At 36.1% G+C, this 13,344-nt stretch overlaps 1 protein-coding gene across 9 annotated transcripts in view; it reads left to right on the top strand.

Moving 5' to 3' along the window:
* The window catches only part of FRYL (FRY like transcription coactivator), a 133,795-nt gene that overhangs the window by 69,656 nt on the left and 50,795 nt on the right, over window positions 1–13,344 (top strand). For all 9 annotated transcript variants that reach the window (XM_062492759.1, XM_062492758.1, XM_062492756.1 and 6 more), the window contains 14 exons: window positions 315–552; window positions 1,184–1,369; window positions 1,459–1,545; window positions 2,298–2,566; window positions 2,997–3,192; window positions 4,134–4,258; window positions 6,356–6,413; window positions 7,721–7,812; window positions 8,911–9,083; window positions 9,529–9,689; window positions 10,220–10,330; window positions 11,198–11,352; window positions 11,603–11,702; window positions 12,713–12,881. In XM_062492759.1, coding sequence (XP_062348743.1) covers window positions 315–552; window positions 1,184–1,369; window positions 1,459–1,545; window positions 2,298–2,566; window positions 2,997–3,192; window positions 4,134–4,258; window positions 6,356–6,413; window positions 7,721–7,812; window positions 8,911–9,083; window positions 9,529–9,689; window positions 10,220–10,330; window positions 11,198–11,352; window positions 11,603–11,702; window positions 12,713–12,881 — 2,120 coding nt within the window. The remainder of the gene's footprint in view (window positions 1–314; window positions 553–1,183; window positions 1,370–1,458; window positions 1,546–2,297; window positions 2,567–2,996; window positions 3,193–4,133; window positions 4,259–6,355; window positions 6,414–7,720; window positions 7,813–8,910; window positions 9,084–9,528; window positions 9,690–10,219; window positions 10,331–11,197; window positions 11,353–11,602; window positions 11,703–12,712; window positions 12,882–13,344) is intronic.

The raw sequence follows: 13,344 nt of genomic DNA, 5'->3' as shown, positions 1-13,344 counted from the left end.
TGCTGGTCTGCTGGGCTCTAAGGTGGTTGCTCAGACATATGCAAAGATGTGCCTTTGTTAAACACTTGTCCGTTTCTCTTGAACACAGTTTATTTGTATTAAGTTTTATGAAACCTTGCATTATATTGCTGTAGTAGAAGTGTCTTCTGTTACTAGCCAGTTTCAAGTTTATTCAGTGCAGAAAATGAATCTCTGTGGAACTGTTCTACATTGTACAGTAAAGAAGGAAGAGAAATTACTAAACTTTAAATGATAAAGGCTGGTTAAGAGTATGCCTATCTAGGGTGATGATACCAATATTTTTTTCTAAACAGGCTGACAGTTCATATGGATGAAGAACTTCGTGCCTTGGCTTTCAATACACTCCAAGCATTAATGCTTGATTTTCCAGATTGGCGGGAAGATGTTCTTTCAGGATTTGTATATTTTATTGTGCGTGAAGTGACTGACATCCACCCAACGCTTCTTGACAATGCAGTAAAAATGTTAGTGCAGCTCATAAATCAGTGGAAACAAGCAGCCCAAATGCACAATAAAACCCAAGATTCTCAGGTATATCTATATAAGGTCCTTTGATGTTGAAACTTACTTGGCATCTGCATACAAACTTAGTAGTGGGCTTTACTGACTTTGATAAGTAATAAAAATTCAGCAAAATTTCTTACAGTGCTTGAAGACTTTTAGATCTCTTATTTTAAATCAACATTTTTTTATCAAAACAAAATTAGTCTCAAATTATTAAGTATTACCTAAACACTATTTCATGGCCATATTTTGCTTGCATTGTAGGGTCATGTGCAACTGGAAATACATAGGAGTTATTAAACAGTAGAACTAAACCCACCATTTTTTACTAGCCAGTAGAAAGGGTTCAAGTAATTTAACATCGTAATCTTTTGCAAAAGAGTATTGCTTGAGGTTTTTAAAATTTTGCTCTCATTGCATCATCTTGTGTGAAAGTGAAATAAAGATGTTCTTGTGGTATTTGTTTGGACTAAATTCAGAGATGCAGTAAAAAATGACGTGTCTAATATAATTATGTCATTCTCATAATGCAAAATTTGACTAGTAGCCAAAAATGTAAGAATTTTATGATTAAATCTGCCATCGCCAATAATGGAACTGTATCTTACTTGTGTTTATTTTTTCTTCATTTGCTTAACTTCTGTGATGTTTTTCTTAGCGTGGTGTATCCAATGGGGCTGCCCATACCCTTCCCCTGGAGAGGACCCTTTATTCCAGTGTATTTCATGTGGTGGAAGGCTTTGCTTTGGTCATCCTTTGCAGCACAAGGCCTGCCACCAGGAGATTAGCTGTCAGCGTTCTCAGAGAAATAAGGGCCTTGTTCACACTTCTAGAAATTTCAAAGGTAAGAGTTGGTGACCCATTAGTAGGCTGCCTGGTGGAACTGCTTTTATTTTGGCATTCTTTGAGCTTGGTATGCTTTGTGTTTTGTAGAGCGACGATGAATTGGCTATAGATGTAATGGACAGACTAAGTGCTACTATCCTGGAGAGTTTCATACATCTCACAGGGGCTGACCAGGTAGGACAGTTTCTTATGGAAAGTCACTTGTAAAATGAGGTAACTCTGCAAAGCTATTCCAGATAAATAGTGTATATTTCAAATGATAGTGTCACTATGTTCATGCTAATTTTATCACCAATTTATCTCCACAAACAAATATCTGAGGAATGATGTGAAGTTGACATCACCATTGTAAACTTTCTGGCTGATAGTGTGTTGTTATCACCATCGTATAAACACAGACCTGTGTCTTTATCTGTTTGTTCTCATCTTGCTCACAGACTGCAATTTCTTAAAAGCAAAGGGCACTGCTTTTTTCTGCAGTAATACAGTGTCATAACAGTTCAGTGTGCCCTTTATCCATGATGAAAGCTGTAATAACTGTCAGTGAGTAACAACTGAATACCATACTTACGTATTTATCATGAACTCCTATGTATCAAGGAAACATCTGATTTTAGGATTAGAAAACAAGCTGGAATTCAGTAGTAAGGCTTTTAGAGTACAAATCTTTTGGAAGAATTAAATCATTATGCATGAAAGGGTCTTTTTCTAGGATTTGCTATTTCCTAATACCAGTTTGTTTGCAAACAACATGTTTTATAACTGTTCACATTAAGAACTTCTGTAAAAAGCACCACACATCACTTTTTTATCTGTTCCAGCTGTGGTTTTGACACTGATACTTTATGAGATATATAACAAAAGAGATTGTTGCTTAAAATGTATGGGTATTAAATATTGCTTCATTGTCTTTTCTGTGCACACAGACTACTTTACTGTACTGTCCCAGTTCAATAGATTTACAAACTCTGGCTGACTGGAATTCCTCCCCAATCAGCCACCAGTTCGATGTGGTCAGTCCTTCACATATTTGGATATTTGCACATGTGACTCAAGGCCAAGATCCATGGATTATAAGCCTCTCAAGTTTCATGAAGCAGGAAAATCTTCCAAAACACTGCCCAACAGCTGTAAGCTATGCTTGGACATTTGCTTATACAAGACTTCAGCTGCTGTCTCCACAAGTGGATATCAAGTAAGTTGATTTCTAAAGTAAATACAGTATAATATATTGAGTATTTTTTCAAGATTTATAATCATTGTAGTATCATTATTGTTTCAGTGTGGTAACATATAAATTCTTGATGTCATCTGTGGGTTTAATTCAGCTTTATATAGCAAAAAAATCAAATTATGCAGATTTATCTGCATAAAATATCATCTGTGATAAACATTAATTAATGAATGCCTTTGGCTGTATTTTAGTTCGATAGATTTGAATATAAAAGCATGCATTATTGATGTACAAGTCTGCTCTGAATAACTTATTCGGAGTTTACTATATTAACAATTTGGGAAGTAATGGCATATGCATAATTGAAAAATAAATTCAGTAGAAAACCAAAGTAAAGTGTGGTAATCTTCATTTACACTTCTGAGCTCTTCTCTTTCTCTTTTTTTAATAGCAGCCCTATCAATGCAAAGAAAGTAAATACTACTACAAGCAGTGACTCCTATATTGGGCTCTGGAGAAACTACCTGATTCTTTGCTGCAGTGCAGCATCTTCTTCAAACTCCTCCACTTCCACAGGCTCTGTGAGATGTTCCCCTCCTGAGACGCTGGCGTCTACCCCAGACAGTGGTTATAGCATTGATTCAAGAGTAAGTTCTTCTAATGCTTACTGTAAATAAGCGTACATCTTATTGGAAATGGAAACACCAGAGGTGTTCTGTAATAGCTATCATGATTAGAAACTGGTATAATTTGTCTGAAAATATTTTTAGGATACATTTGTTTTTCATTTGTTTAGGATACTGTTTTAGTTTGCTTTTCCTAGTCTATGCTGCGTATGTTTTTAAAGCAAATCTAGTCTCATAACGAAAACATTTACCCAGTCTCAAAGTCTTACCTAGCAGTAATAAGGAAATGCTTTGTTTGCTGTTAAAGGGGTGGTTTTGCTGTCATTAGACTTCCGTAGTTCTGAGCAAATAGCCTCTCACTTCAATAACTGAAACAGGGACCTATTCAGGCATGATGTATCTTGTTATATTTTCCCAATTGCAGATATTTTTCTGTCTGCCTTGCTTCATATCATCTGCAGATTATGTTTTTTTCCCCCCTGTTCTTTGCTTCTTTCTCTTTATCTCCTTTTTGGCTTCCTGTAAAAGGTACAATAGACATCAAGATAATTCATGATATGTGCAGCAGATTTTTGGCAAAAGCAGTCTGTTCCACTTTTTTGTTACCAAGATGCCTTCCCTAAGTCTGAGAAACTGTAGACTGAAAGCTTTGTTCTCTCTGAGAACCACTTGGGAGTCTAAGGACTTGGGTACCAGGAATCTACTTAATCCCCCAGGAGGCCAGATATGTTGCAGTGAAAGCATCTGTATACAGTGTTGTGTAATTCACTGTCATCTGACTGTGAAAATTTGGTAATGCAAGAAATAGTTAATACTGCTTTACTATTTCAGAAAATCTTTTCCATGTCAAAGATAAATTTCACTTTTATCATTTTGGGTTGCTGGTCCAATGTGAGAAGACATGTTTTCATGTCACCACCTTGTGGTAACTACATTGTGCTTTATTCTGTTTTTGTTCTTAGATTATTGGCATTCCATCCCCTTCCTCCCTGTTTAAGCACATAGTTCCAATGATGCGCTCTGAGAGCATGGAAATTACAGAATCTCTTGTCCTGGGACTTGGCAGGACCAACCCAGGAGCTTTTAGGTAACTGTTATGTTTCATCTGTTTCTATGCTAGTTGTTTACAAAGGTGGGGAATTGGAGCTCTTTTTTTTTTTCTTATTCCTTTTAAGAATTTTTAAAAACCTGTCACAACTGGTTTTCATTGTCTTTTCTAGCATGTAGAGGCATGATAGAGATGGTTAGAGATTGTAGGAATTTATTTATGTAGAGGTCAAAGAAGAAGTTAGTAGAAAGAATAAACAGTTTATTGGTATTGAAAGCTGCCCTTATCTGACAGAACAAATTGTGTAAACGAATAACATTTGAAATGTTAATTAGAATCAAGTTTGTAGGAGTTGATAAACTCTCCTTATTGGTATTGCCAATTGCTCTTTCTGAGGATGAATGGAGAGAGAGAACATCTGAGGGCAAGAAAACCTGGGAAGGCCATCAGATGTTCTCTGACAGCAGCCAGCCTTTTATTATGAGAGTTACAAAGTTGTACCATGCATAACAACCAACTCTGCTTCTGCAGAAGGAGCCAGGGATTGCTAATGCGGTTGGTTTTGAATGAGATGCTGCTTCCCTCCTGTCACTTGTGTCCCATATTATCACAGACAAAAAGTAAATATTGAAACTAATGCCAGGTTCTCAGTTGTCATATTCTGGTTTATATCCCTTGAAAATCCTAGAATTTTATATAATAACTGACTTTATTTACTACCTGGAGTAAAGCAAGACTTCCTGCCATGATCCAGAAGAGCTGCTTAACAGCTCTAAAGTCTAGAAAATGCTTTCAGAGATAATTTTACCCGGAATCCTTGTTTTCTGAATTAGAAACAGCTAATCCAGCAAGTTAAAAAAAAATCTGTACCTCCTCAGTTTTATAATTTCTGTAATCAGAATGTGTTTTTTTCTATGACCAGTTTTTTTCTCTGTCCAGTGCAAGTACTCACACCATTGCTGCTCTGCATTGATTTGGTGTTTAGCTTTTGTGATTTAAGGCACTGTTCCTCCCCACTTGTTATGTTTACTCAGGGACTTTTTCCATTATAGATATATATATATATATATATATGCAATCCATGTAAATTTATTAGAATAGTATTTTTGTTTCGTGTAACTGATCATGTGAACTCTTCTAGGTATTTCTTGATCTCCATTGTAAGCTGAGTTTTTACTTTATTTTAGCACAAAAAAAGTTGTTTCCAAATTATTTTCTGTGTTTTCTATGTTTGAAAGAAAATACAGAACAATATCTAACCATGCTTAATTTTCTTGTAAATGACTCCACTGCAAAAGTTTGTGCAGCATTCTGATCACTTGGAGCCATTCTCTGAGGGAGAAGCTTTGTGTGAGGTATCAGAGGAGTCGGTCATTTACCATGAAAACTTGAAGTAATTTATGCTTTTGATATGTCTCAATTACAGCACCACAGGAAGTAGGAGAATGTGTCCAGTCCAGCAAATCTGGAGGCAGTAGTTACTATGTTAACAATTATGAAAGTAAACCCGATGTATTTTTTACCTTAGTTTTGTGTCTGCACACTTCCATACTACTGTAGTTCTTTTCCCTGCCTCCTTTTTGAAGTCATAAGAGAATCTTGGTTTGGCAGAAGGACCAAAGTAGTAATAAAGACTGTGGAGTTTAAAACACATAGGGAATGTAAGCACAATGTCAAAACCTATTTCAGTTTTCAAAGAGACTGGTCTGACTTCTGTCAGTGTGCTGTTACTGGACTTAAAGAATCAATATTAACAACTAAATGCATCATAACAGCTGAAAGGGCATTGTATGATAAGCTGCCAACATCAGTTTTTTCCCCTAATAATATCTGTTTGCACCGTATGGCTTTGTTAAACCCTTAATATGAAAATAAATGAAAATCATCTGTGATAGAAATAAGCTGTAATACTTGGAGAATGCAAATTTAGAGATAATTATTTAGATGTTTATTTAATAATCTGCTTTAAATTAGGAAAATATCTTTCTAGGAAACTTCTCTTTTAAAAGCTACAGGTAAAGAAGGAAAAACTGAGGGTGTGTTAACTTGTGTTGTAACACTAGTTCCTGAGAAACACCTTTCAGCTGCGATGTTAATTTAATGTTTGTTTTTATCCTTTTAATTTTTTTAATTCAGGGAACTAATAGAAGAATTACATCCTATAATTAAGGAAGCACTTGAAAGAAGGCCAGAGGTAATTAAATAATTTCTATTATACTCAGTACAGTTTTAACTGTCTTTTCACAAAGAGGAAGTGATAGTTATTTTCTTTAATTTGTGCATGTAAGAACAGTCAGTATAACAGACAGAAAGGTGAAATGTTGCTTTTTAAAATGATTGTGAAGTGTTTACAGTAGAAGAGCTTCATGTTTGAGCTCTCTGTTATTCCTGTATCAGAGATTTTGTTTCATATGATGACAAAATACTGTAACGTTTTCCACATTCTTTTAGTTTAGTTCCCACAATTAGTGATACCTGTGACATAGAATTAAGCTTTATTGTCCACCAACTTTGTTGGGGTGTGGTGGTGGTTTTTAATGAAAAAGGTTGTATACTCACCTGACTGCTCGAATGGAAATGATGGAAAGGAACAGCACTTCTGTTTCTAAATGTTACTGTACTACAGTACAGTAGTTGTGTCAGGTTTGTGTACAAATCGTAGAATCATAGAATATTTTGGATTGTAAGAGACTTTTAAAGGTCACCTAGTCCACCCACCCTGAAATGAGCAGGAACATCTTTAGCTACATCAGGTTTCTCAGAGCCCCATGAACGTTTCCACTGATGGGGCATCTCTCACCTCTCTGGGCAGCCTGTTCCAGAGTTTCACCACCCTCAACATAAAAAGTGTCTTTTTCATAGCTAGTCTAAATCATTTTTAGTTCAACACCATTGCCCCCTGTATCACAACAGGCCTTGATAAAACATTTGTCCCCATTGTTCTTACAGGCCCCTTTTAAGCACTGAAGGGTCACAATGAGGTCTCTCTGGACCCTTCTCTTCTCCAGGCTGAATAGCCCCAGCTCTTGCAGCTTCTCTTCACAGGAGAGGTGCTCCAGCCCTCTGATCATTTTTGCAGCCCTCCTCTGTTCCCACTCCAATATGCCCATGTCCTTCCTATGCTTGTGGACCCCAGAAGGCAGTACTCCAGGAGGGGTCTCACAAGACTGGAGCAGGGAGACAGGATCACCTCCCTCAAAATACGTAGGAAGACTGTCTTTTGCATTGTTTTACATGTTGCATTTTGTGACATGAGACTGACAGCAACCATGATCTGGGTAATGCATGTAATAGCAAACCTGGTATATCTTAGAGCTGCAACAGGGAAAATGTTGTTCATTGTCTGCTTTATTAAACTTGTTAGCAATTTTGGTAACTTGTCTTAAAAGGTTGGCATCTCTGGTAACAGATGCCAGTTGTAGTACAGATATAATAATGCTTTTATGGTCTACTCTGGTTTTTCTCTGCTTCATTTAATTTTGTGTTTCCTCTGATGGATAGAACATGAAACGGCGCAGGCGTCGAGATATTTTACGAGTACAACTAGTACGAATATTTGAACTGTTGGCAGATGCTGGTGTCATTAGTCACAGGTAGGGGCACACTGGATGAGAAGTTGTGGATGTTGGTGAATTGTCACTGATATATTTATGACTCAGTATAACAAGCATGCAGAATTCATCACTGTGTTTCAGTATGCCACTAAATAAATATACATGGGTTTATAAAATTCAGAATTTTGATGGCTTTCTAATTCCTCTCACTTCTGTGTTCTTTTTCACTGTGTTCTATGTTTTATTTAAAATGTTACTGTTCCACAGGACATTACTTTGAACAGGCAGTATGTCATGGTCCCTCTTGTTTGTGTGTGCTCACACGTTTGTGCCAGTTGTACAAATCGTAACTATTCTGTGATAATTCAGGGACTTCTGCCTTACTTGGAGTGCTGGTGCTACTCAGCACATCTTATGCAGAGAAAGCTACTGCTCATTAATGTTGGACTTGTGAAGGATGGGGAATGGTTACCATAGTTATTGAGATCTTTTCCTCGCTTTACCCCACTTGTGTAGGAACACTTTGAAAGAAGAAGTTTTGTCATGCATTTTACAAAAGTCCCTAGGAAATTATTTCCTGTGCATGTGGAATTGTGTAAGAGCAAGTGGGCTGGGAGATGGTTAGCCCCCTCCTCCCACTCCTTTTGACAATGATACTTAGATGTGTATTTGTCAGCCAGTGTGCATTTGTTTCAACAGTGAGAAATTCTCAATCTTCATGTATGTTTCAGAATGTTGTCTCAGAAGCATTGCTGAAATGTTGATCAGCATGCTAATATTTTAGAATCCAGCTACTAAAATCATACTTTCCCTCATCTTTTAAGGTACTTACTAGAGGAGGGGGAAGGGACTTTGTGTTTGGGGATTTTAATTATTATTTTTAACACTTGTCCCCAGTGTAAGTTCCATGGAAGGATGAGTGACTTCAGATAATTAGGTTTGATTCTTAGTTTGCTTTCTCTTGGGTTTTTTATTTTAATGCTGAAGTAGAAGCTGGATGAAGAAATTGCTTTAAATTAAGTATTTGCCATGATGAGGGTGTAGGGTTTTTTAAAAATAATAAAAAAATGAGGGTGCTTTTCAAACATTGTATGTAATTATAGTGCTCTTCGATTTTCTAAATTTATTTTCTTTCAGTGCAAGTGGTGGCCTTGATAATGAAACACATTCCCTCAACAACACTCTACTTGAGTATGTTGATCTAACAAGACAACTCCTAGAAGCAGAAAATGAAAAGGATTCTGATACATTGAAAGATATCCGATGCCATTTTAGTGCCTTAGTGGCAAATATCATACAAAATGTTCCAGGTATGTAAAAATGCAACTTCTGATTACTGTATTTAATATGCAGTACATTTAAAAAAAAAAAAGTCCAACCAAACAGAAAGTAAACAAAAAGGCACTTTTAATCTGAACTTTCAGAATACTTTTAATAAAATAATTTGAGAGATCAGTTTTGAGTATAACTTTAGCAGTATGAGTTTTAAGAGAAATTTTTGTTACTGGTTGACAAAGTCCTGTTGATTGTCTGTGTATTTGAGTTCTGCGGACTAATAAATACCTTATTCCTCTATACTACTGGCATTAAACAGGACAATAGTAAACCTACATCCAGGCATTGTAGTGTAAAAATAATAGTGGGTATTTACATGGATTCTTCCTTTTATATTCACAGTTTGGGTCTGTTTGTGTTAAATGCTTTATCGTGAAGAATTACAAGAGCAGTGTGTATGACTGTGGGCTTTTCTTACAGTACACCAGAGAAGAAGTGTCTTCCCACAGCAGAGTCTCCGCCACAGTCTATTCATGCTGTTCAGTCATTGGGCAGGTCCTTTTAGTATCATGTTTACTCCCCTGGACAGATACAGTGATAGAAACATGCGAATAAACAGACATCAGTACTGTGCATTAAAGGTATGTTAACGCTTTTGAATTTTGGAAATAGATTTGTTATGTCAACATGATGTAAATTTAACATTTGGGCTTTTTAGATGTGATTTCCACATCAGTGTTTTAGTGCCTTTTTATTCCTTCTGCTTACATGTGTATTTATGACAGTTCAGCTTTTCCTTTACTGTAAATATTGCACTTGCTATAGGAATTTCTTACAATTACCACTCAATGTTCCCTTCCTGTGACTTCAGTTCTCATTTGCTTAAGTTAAAGGCTTTCATCTAAATGTACATTAGCTATGAAACTGTATTAACTCTTAGGTGTATTAGCTCTTCAATATGTCAGCCTCTGAGTATTGACCCTTCCTTGTATTTGAAAGTTGAGAAAATATGATATAATAATTTCTTGAATAAAATGTTACACATTTTTATTACCCTTGGTCGTCCTCTCTTAACAGGTTAGAATTTAATTATCTGATATTTTAATGGACTGGGTAGGAGTACTTCCTGTATCTGAGTTGTTAAAATGTGTTTTTCAATTACTTTCCAAAGGCTATGTCTGCTGTACTGTGTTGTGGCCCTGTTGCAGACAACGTTGGGCTTTCATCTGATGGCTATTTGTACAAATGGCTGGATAATATTTTGGATTCACAAGATAAAAAGGTAACATAGACAATGTCAACATCACTTTGCCTTCAAATACATGTTCTAGTGTGTTTGCAGACAGATCTGCCTAAATGCTGTACTTAAGCTCACAGCTTTTTTTAGTAATGCAGGGTTTTGCACTGTCCTTCACCCTGTTGAGGAAGGTGGTCCCTAATCACAGCCTAAGAACCGAGAAACAGAATGGAAAAGGAAAGGAAAAGGGCTGTAGCACTGTATATTGTTTATAAACTGATCAACCATGTTAAGTTGTAGTAATAAGTCAGGTGTTCCACATATTTAAAGGGGATGAGATTTTGAACATGAACTCATGTGAGACTGTAGAGTTCCTTAGGGTTCTTTGTAGTTAGTAAGACCGAGCTTTTCACCTGAACAGTAAGGCAAGCTTTAAAGGTAGGACCTCTATTGCCCTATAATGCTAGGACCACATAAAAATACAGCTCCTGTGGGCTACTTTGATTCCAGGGAAGTTGCAAGTCTCCATGCAGATCTATCCCTTGTATCCCACTGGAATTCCTGCACGTGCGTAAATGCTTCTCTGTATCTAGTGCTTTCAGGCCAGTGTTTCAGTGCAAGACATAAAAATGGTAAATTGCTCAAACTAGCATTGGAGCTGAATGGAAAAAAATGTCAGTAGAGCTCTAGTTATTTGTGTCAATAATTTGTGACTGTGCAAGTTGAACAGTAAACAGTGTGGTAGAATTATCTGCTCTAACTTCAGGCTATGACGTCATTGGTTTTGGATGGAGTAGATTTTGTGTTTCCAAAGTTTTCAGGTTTCTTAAATATTTATTCTCCTATTTTATGCCATTTTGTAAGTTGGTCTTTTTTTTCTACATTTTTAAATACGTATTTACTCTTCCCTAGGTTCACCAGCTAGGCTGTGAGGCAGTCATGCTGCTCCTGGAACTCAATCCTGACCAGAGTAACCTCATGTACTGGGCCGTTGACCGGTGTTACACAGGTTCCAAGCGGGTAGCAGCTGGCTGCTTTAAAGCCATAGCCAGCGTGTTCCAAAACAGGTACTACAGCATTTTGCAAAACTTTGAAACTTCCATTTTCAGGGTGAGCTTTCATGTAGAACTGTGGGTTTTGCTTCTGTGGAGAGAAAAGGTCACTGCTGTTTGTGTGTGTGTGTGTTATTAAAGAAACTTTCCAAGATGTTATTCTATCCCCTATCATATTCTTTGTAAATTAAACTTAAATAAATTCAAATCTTAGAAAACCAAATGTAATTTTACTTTTTTTCATATTTGCCATTTTTTTTCATAGGGATTACCAGTGTGATACAGTGACCCTCCTGAATCTGATACTATTTAAAGCAGCTGATTCTACTAGGGCTATCTATGAAGTTGCTATGCAACTATTGCAGGTTTGTAAGCTAATTCTGATTATTATATTTTCCTTTTAAAATAAGAATTGTCCTATATATTAAAATAAAATCTGGTTTTGTTTGGTTGTCTTCAGTAATGAAATACAATGTTGTTTTTTTCCTTCTCTGTTTTAGTACATAGCTAAACCACATCCTTAATAGAGTTTGCTGAAAGAAGGCTTCCCTGAAAGTCTGTCTGTTTCCATGCACTCAAGACCTGTATTTTCATAATACCTGCTTTTTCAAGAAACCACCTAAATCAGGACTCTCTTGATTTGGCCCTGAAACAGAGTGCTATATAGCTCCATTTTTTCAAAAGCTCCTCACAGAGAAGCAAATTGCTTCCCAAGCCTTTACTGTCTGTTGGGGTAGCAGTGAGTTTTCTGATTTTTGTGCTCTTACCATGTGGAGAGATGACAGTGAAAATCTTGTTACCCAGTTCATTTACTTTTGTACATTCCTTTCTGAGGTCATTTAACCTTAAGGGAGCATTAGTGTTTAAAAATCTGTGCTGATAGTAGCTCAGACCTTAAGTTATGGAGATTTTTCAAAGGTTTTTGTTGTCAGCTAAATTCAACTGTGAAGTCTTCATTGAAGTCGCTCCCTTATTGATAGATCAGCCCAAATTGATTTTTAAAGTATCAGAGTGCTTTAGCCTCCTGCTGCAGGTCTACCACATCAGAGATGGTGTTGTTGCTGTCCATGTCTCATAGATGAGCAAAAATTGGTATTGTTTGGAAATGCAAATGCTAAATAGTATTTCACATTTTGTTATAGATAAATTGGTATTTAAGATGGTATTTTGTGATGGCAGATTTTGGAACTTTATTGCTGGAAACTTATCAAGTAGAATGAAACTTAGCTAGTCTTCTGTGAATTTACCACAGTGTATGGACATCTCCATAGATGAGAAATGAAAGTAGATACATGAACTTAAGAAGTGATTTTTATATAAAAATGTCTACAGTATCTCTGTACTTAGCTTCAAATTCTGAACATTATTGTTGTAGATTTTGGAACCAAAGATGTTCCGTTATGCTCACAAACTGGAAGTTCAGCGGATGGATGGGGTTTTGGGACAGCCTTCTCCTTTACCACATTTGTATTCTATGTCTTATTATCAACTGTCAGAAGAATTGGCAAGGACTTATCCTGAACTGACACTTGCTATCTTCTCAGGTACGATTTTAAAATGAAACAAAAAACTTTATCAAGTTAAAAGCATTGTACAAAATGTGTCATTCTTATTTTTCAAACACTGATTTACATGTAATTCACTAAAATCAGGACAACTGCATCATCTTATCAAATAGAGATAAAAAAGCCTACTAAGTGACAGGTTTTGTTCACTTGTGTTTGAAATATATTCATGGTGAAAGAACATAGATCAAAAATATTTGTACTAACTTTCTAATAACCATGGAAAAATCACATTATGGAAAAAATTGCAATTGTTTTTTAAAGTAATTCTTTCATTGTTCTCTCTAGTCTGTTATTTGCTGTAGATTGCCTAAATGCATTATTCTGTAGCATTTTTAAACAGTTGCAAAATAATAACCTCTTACATCAATTAAAAAAAAAACAAACAACCTACTAGGACTAATCTAAGGAAGAAAAAATGTTAAATGTTTTTTTTTCCAAA

This window comes from Cinclus cinclus, chromosome 5 (assembly GCF_963662255.1).
Source record: "Cinclus cinclus chromosome 5, bCinCin1.1, whole genome shotgun sequence".
NCBI classification, from domain to species: domain Eukaryota; kingdom Metazoa; phylum Chordata; class Aves; order Passeriformes; family Cinclidae; genus Cinclus; species Cinclus cinclus.
This window is presented reverse-complemented; position numbering and strand designations above follow the sequence as displayed.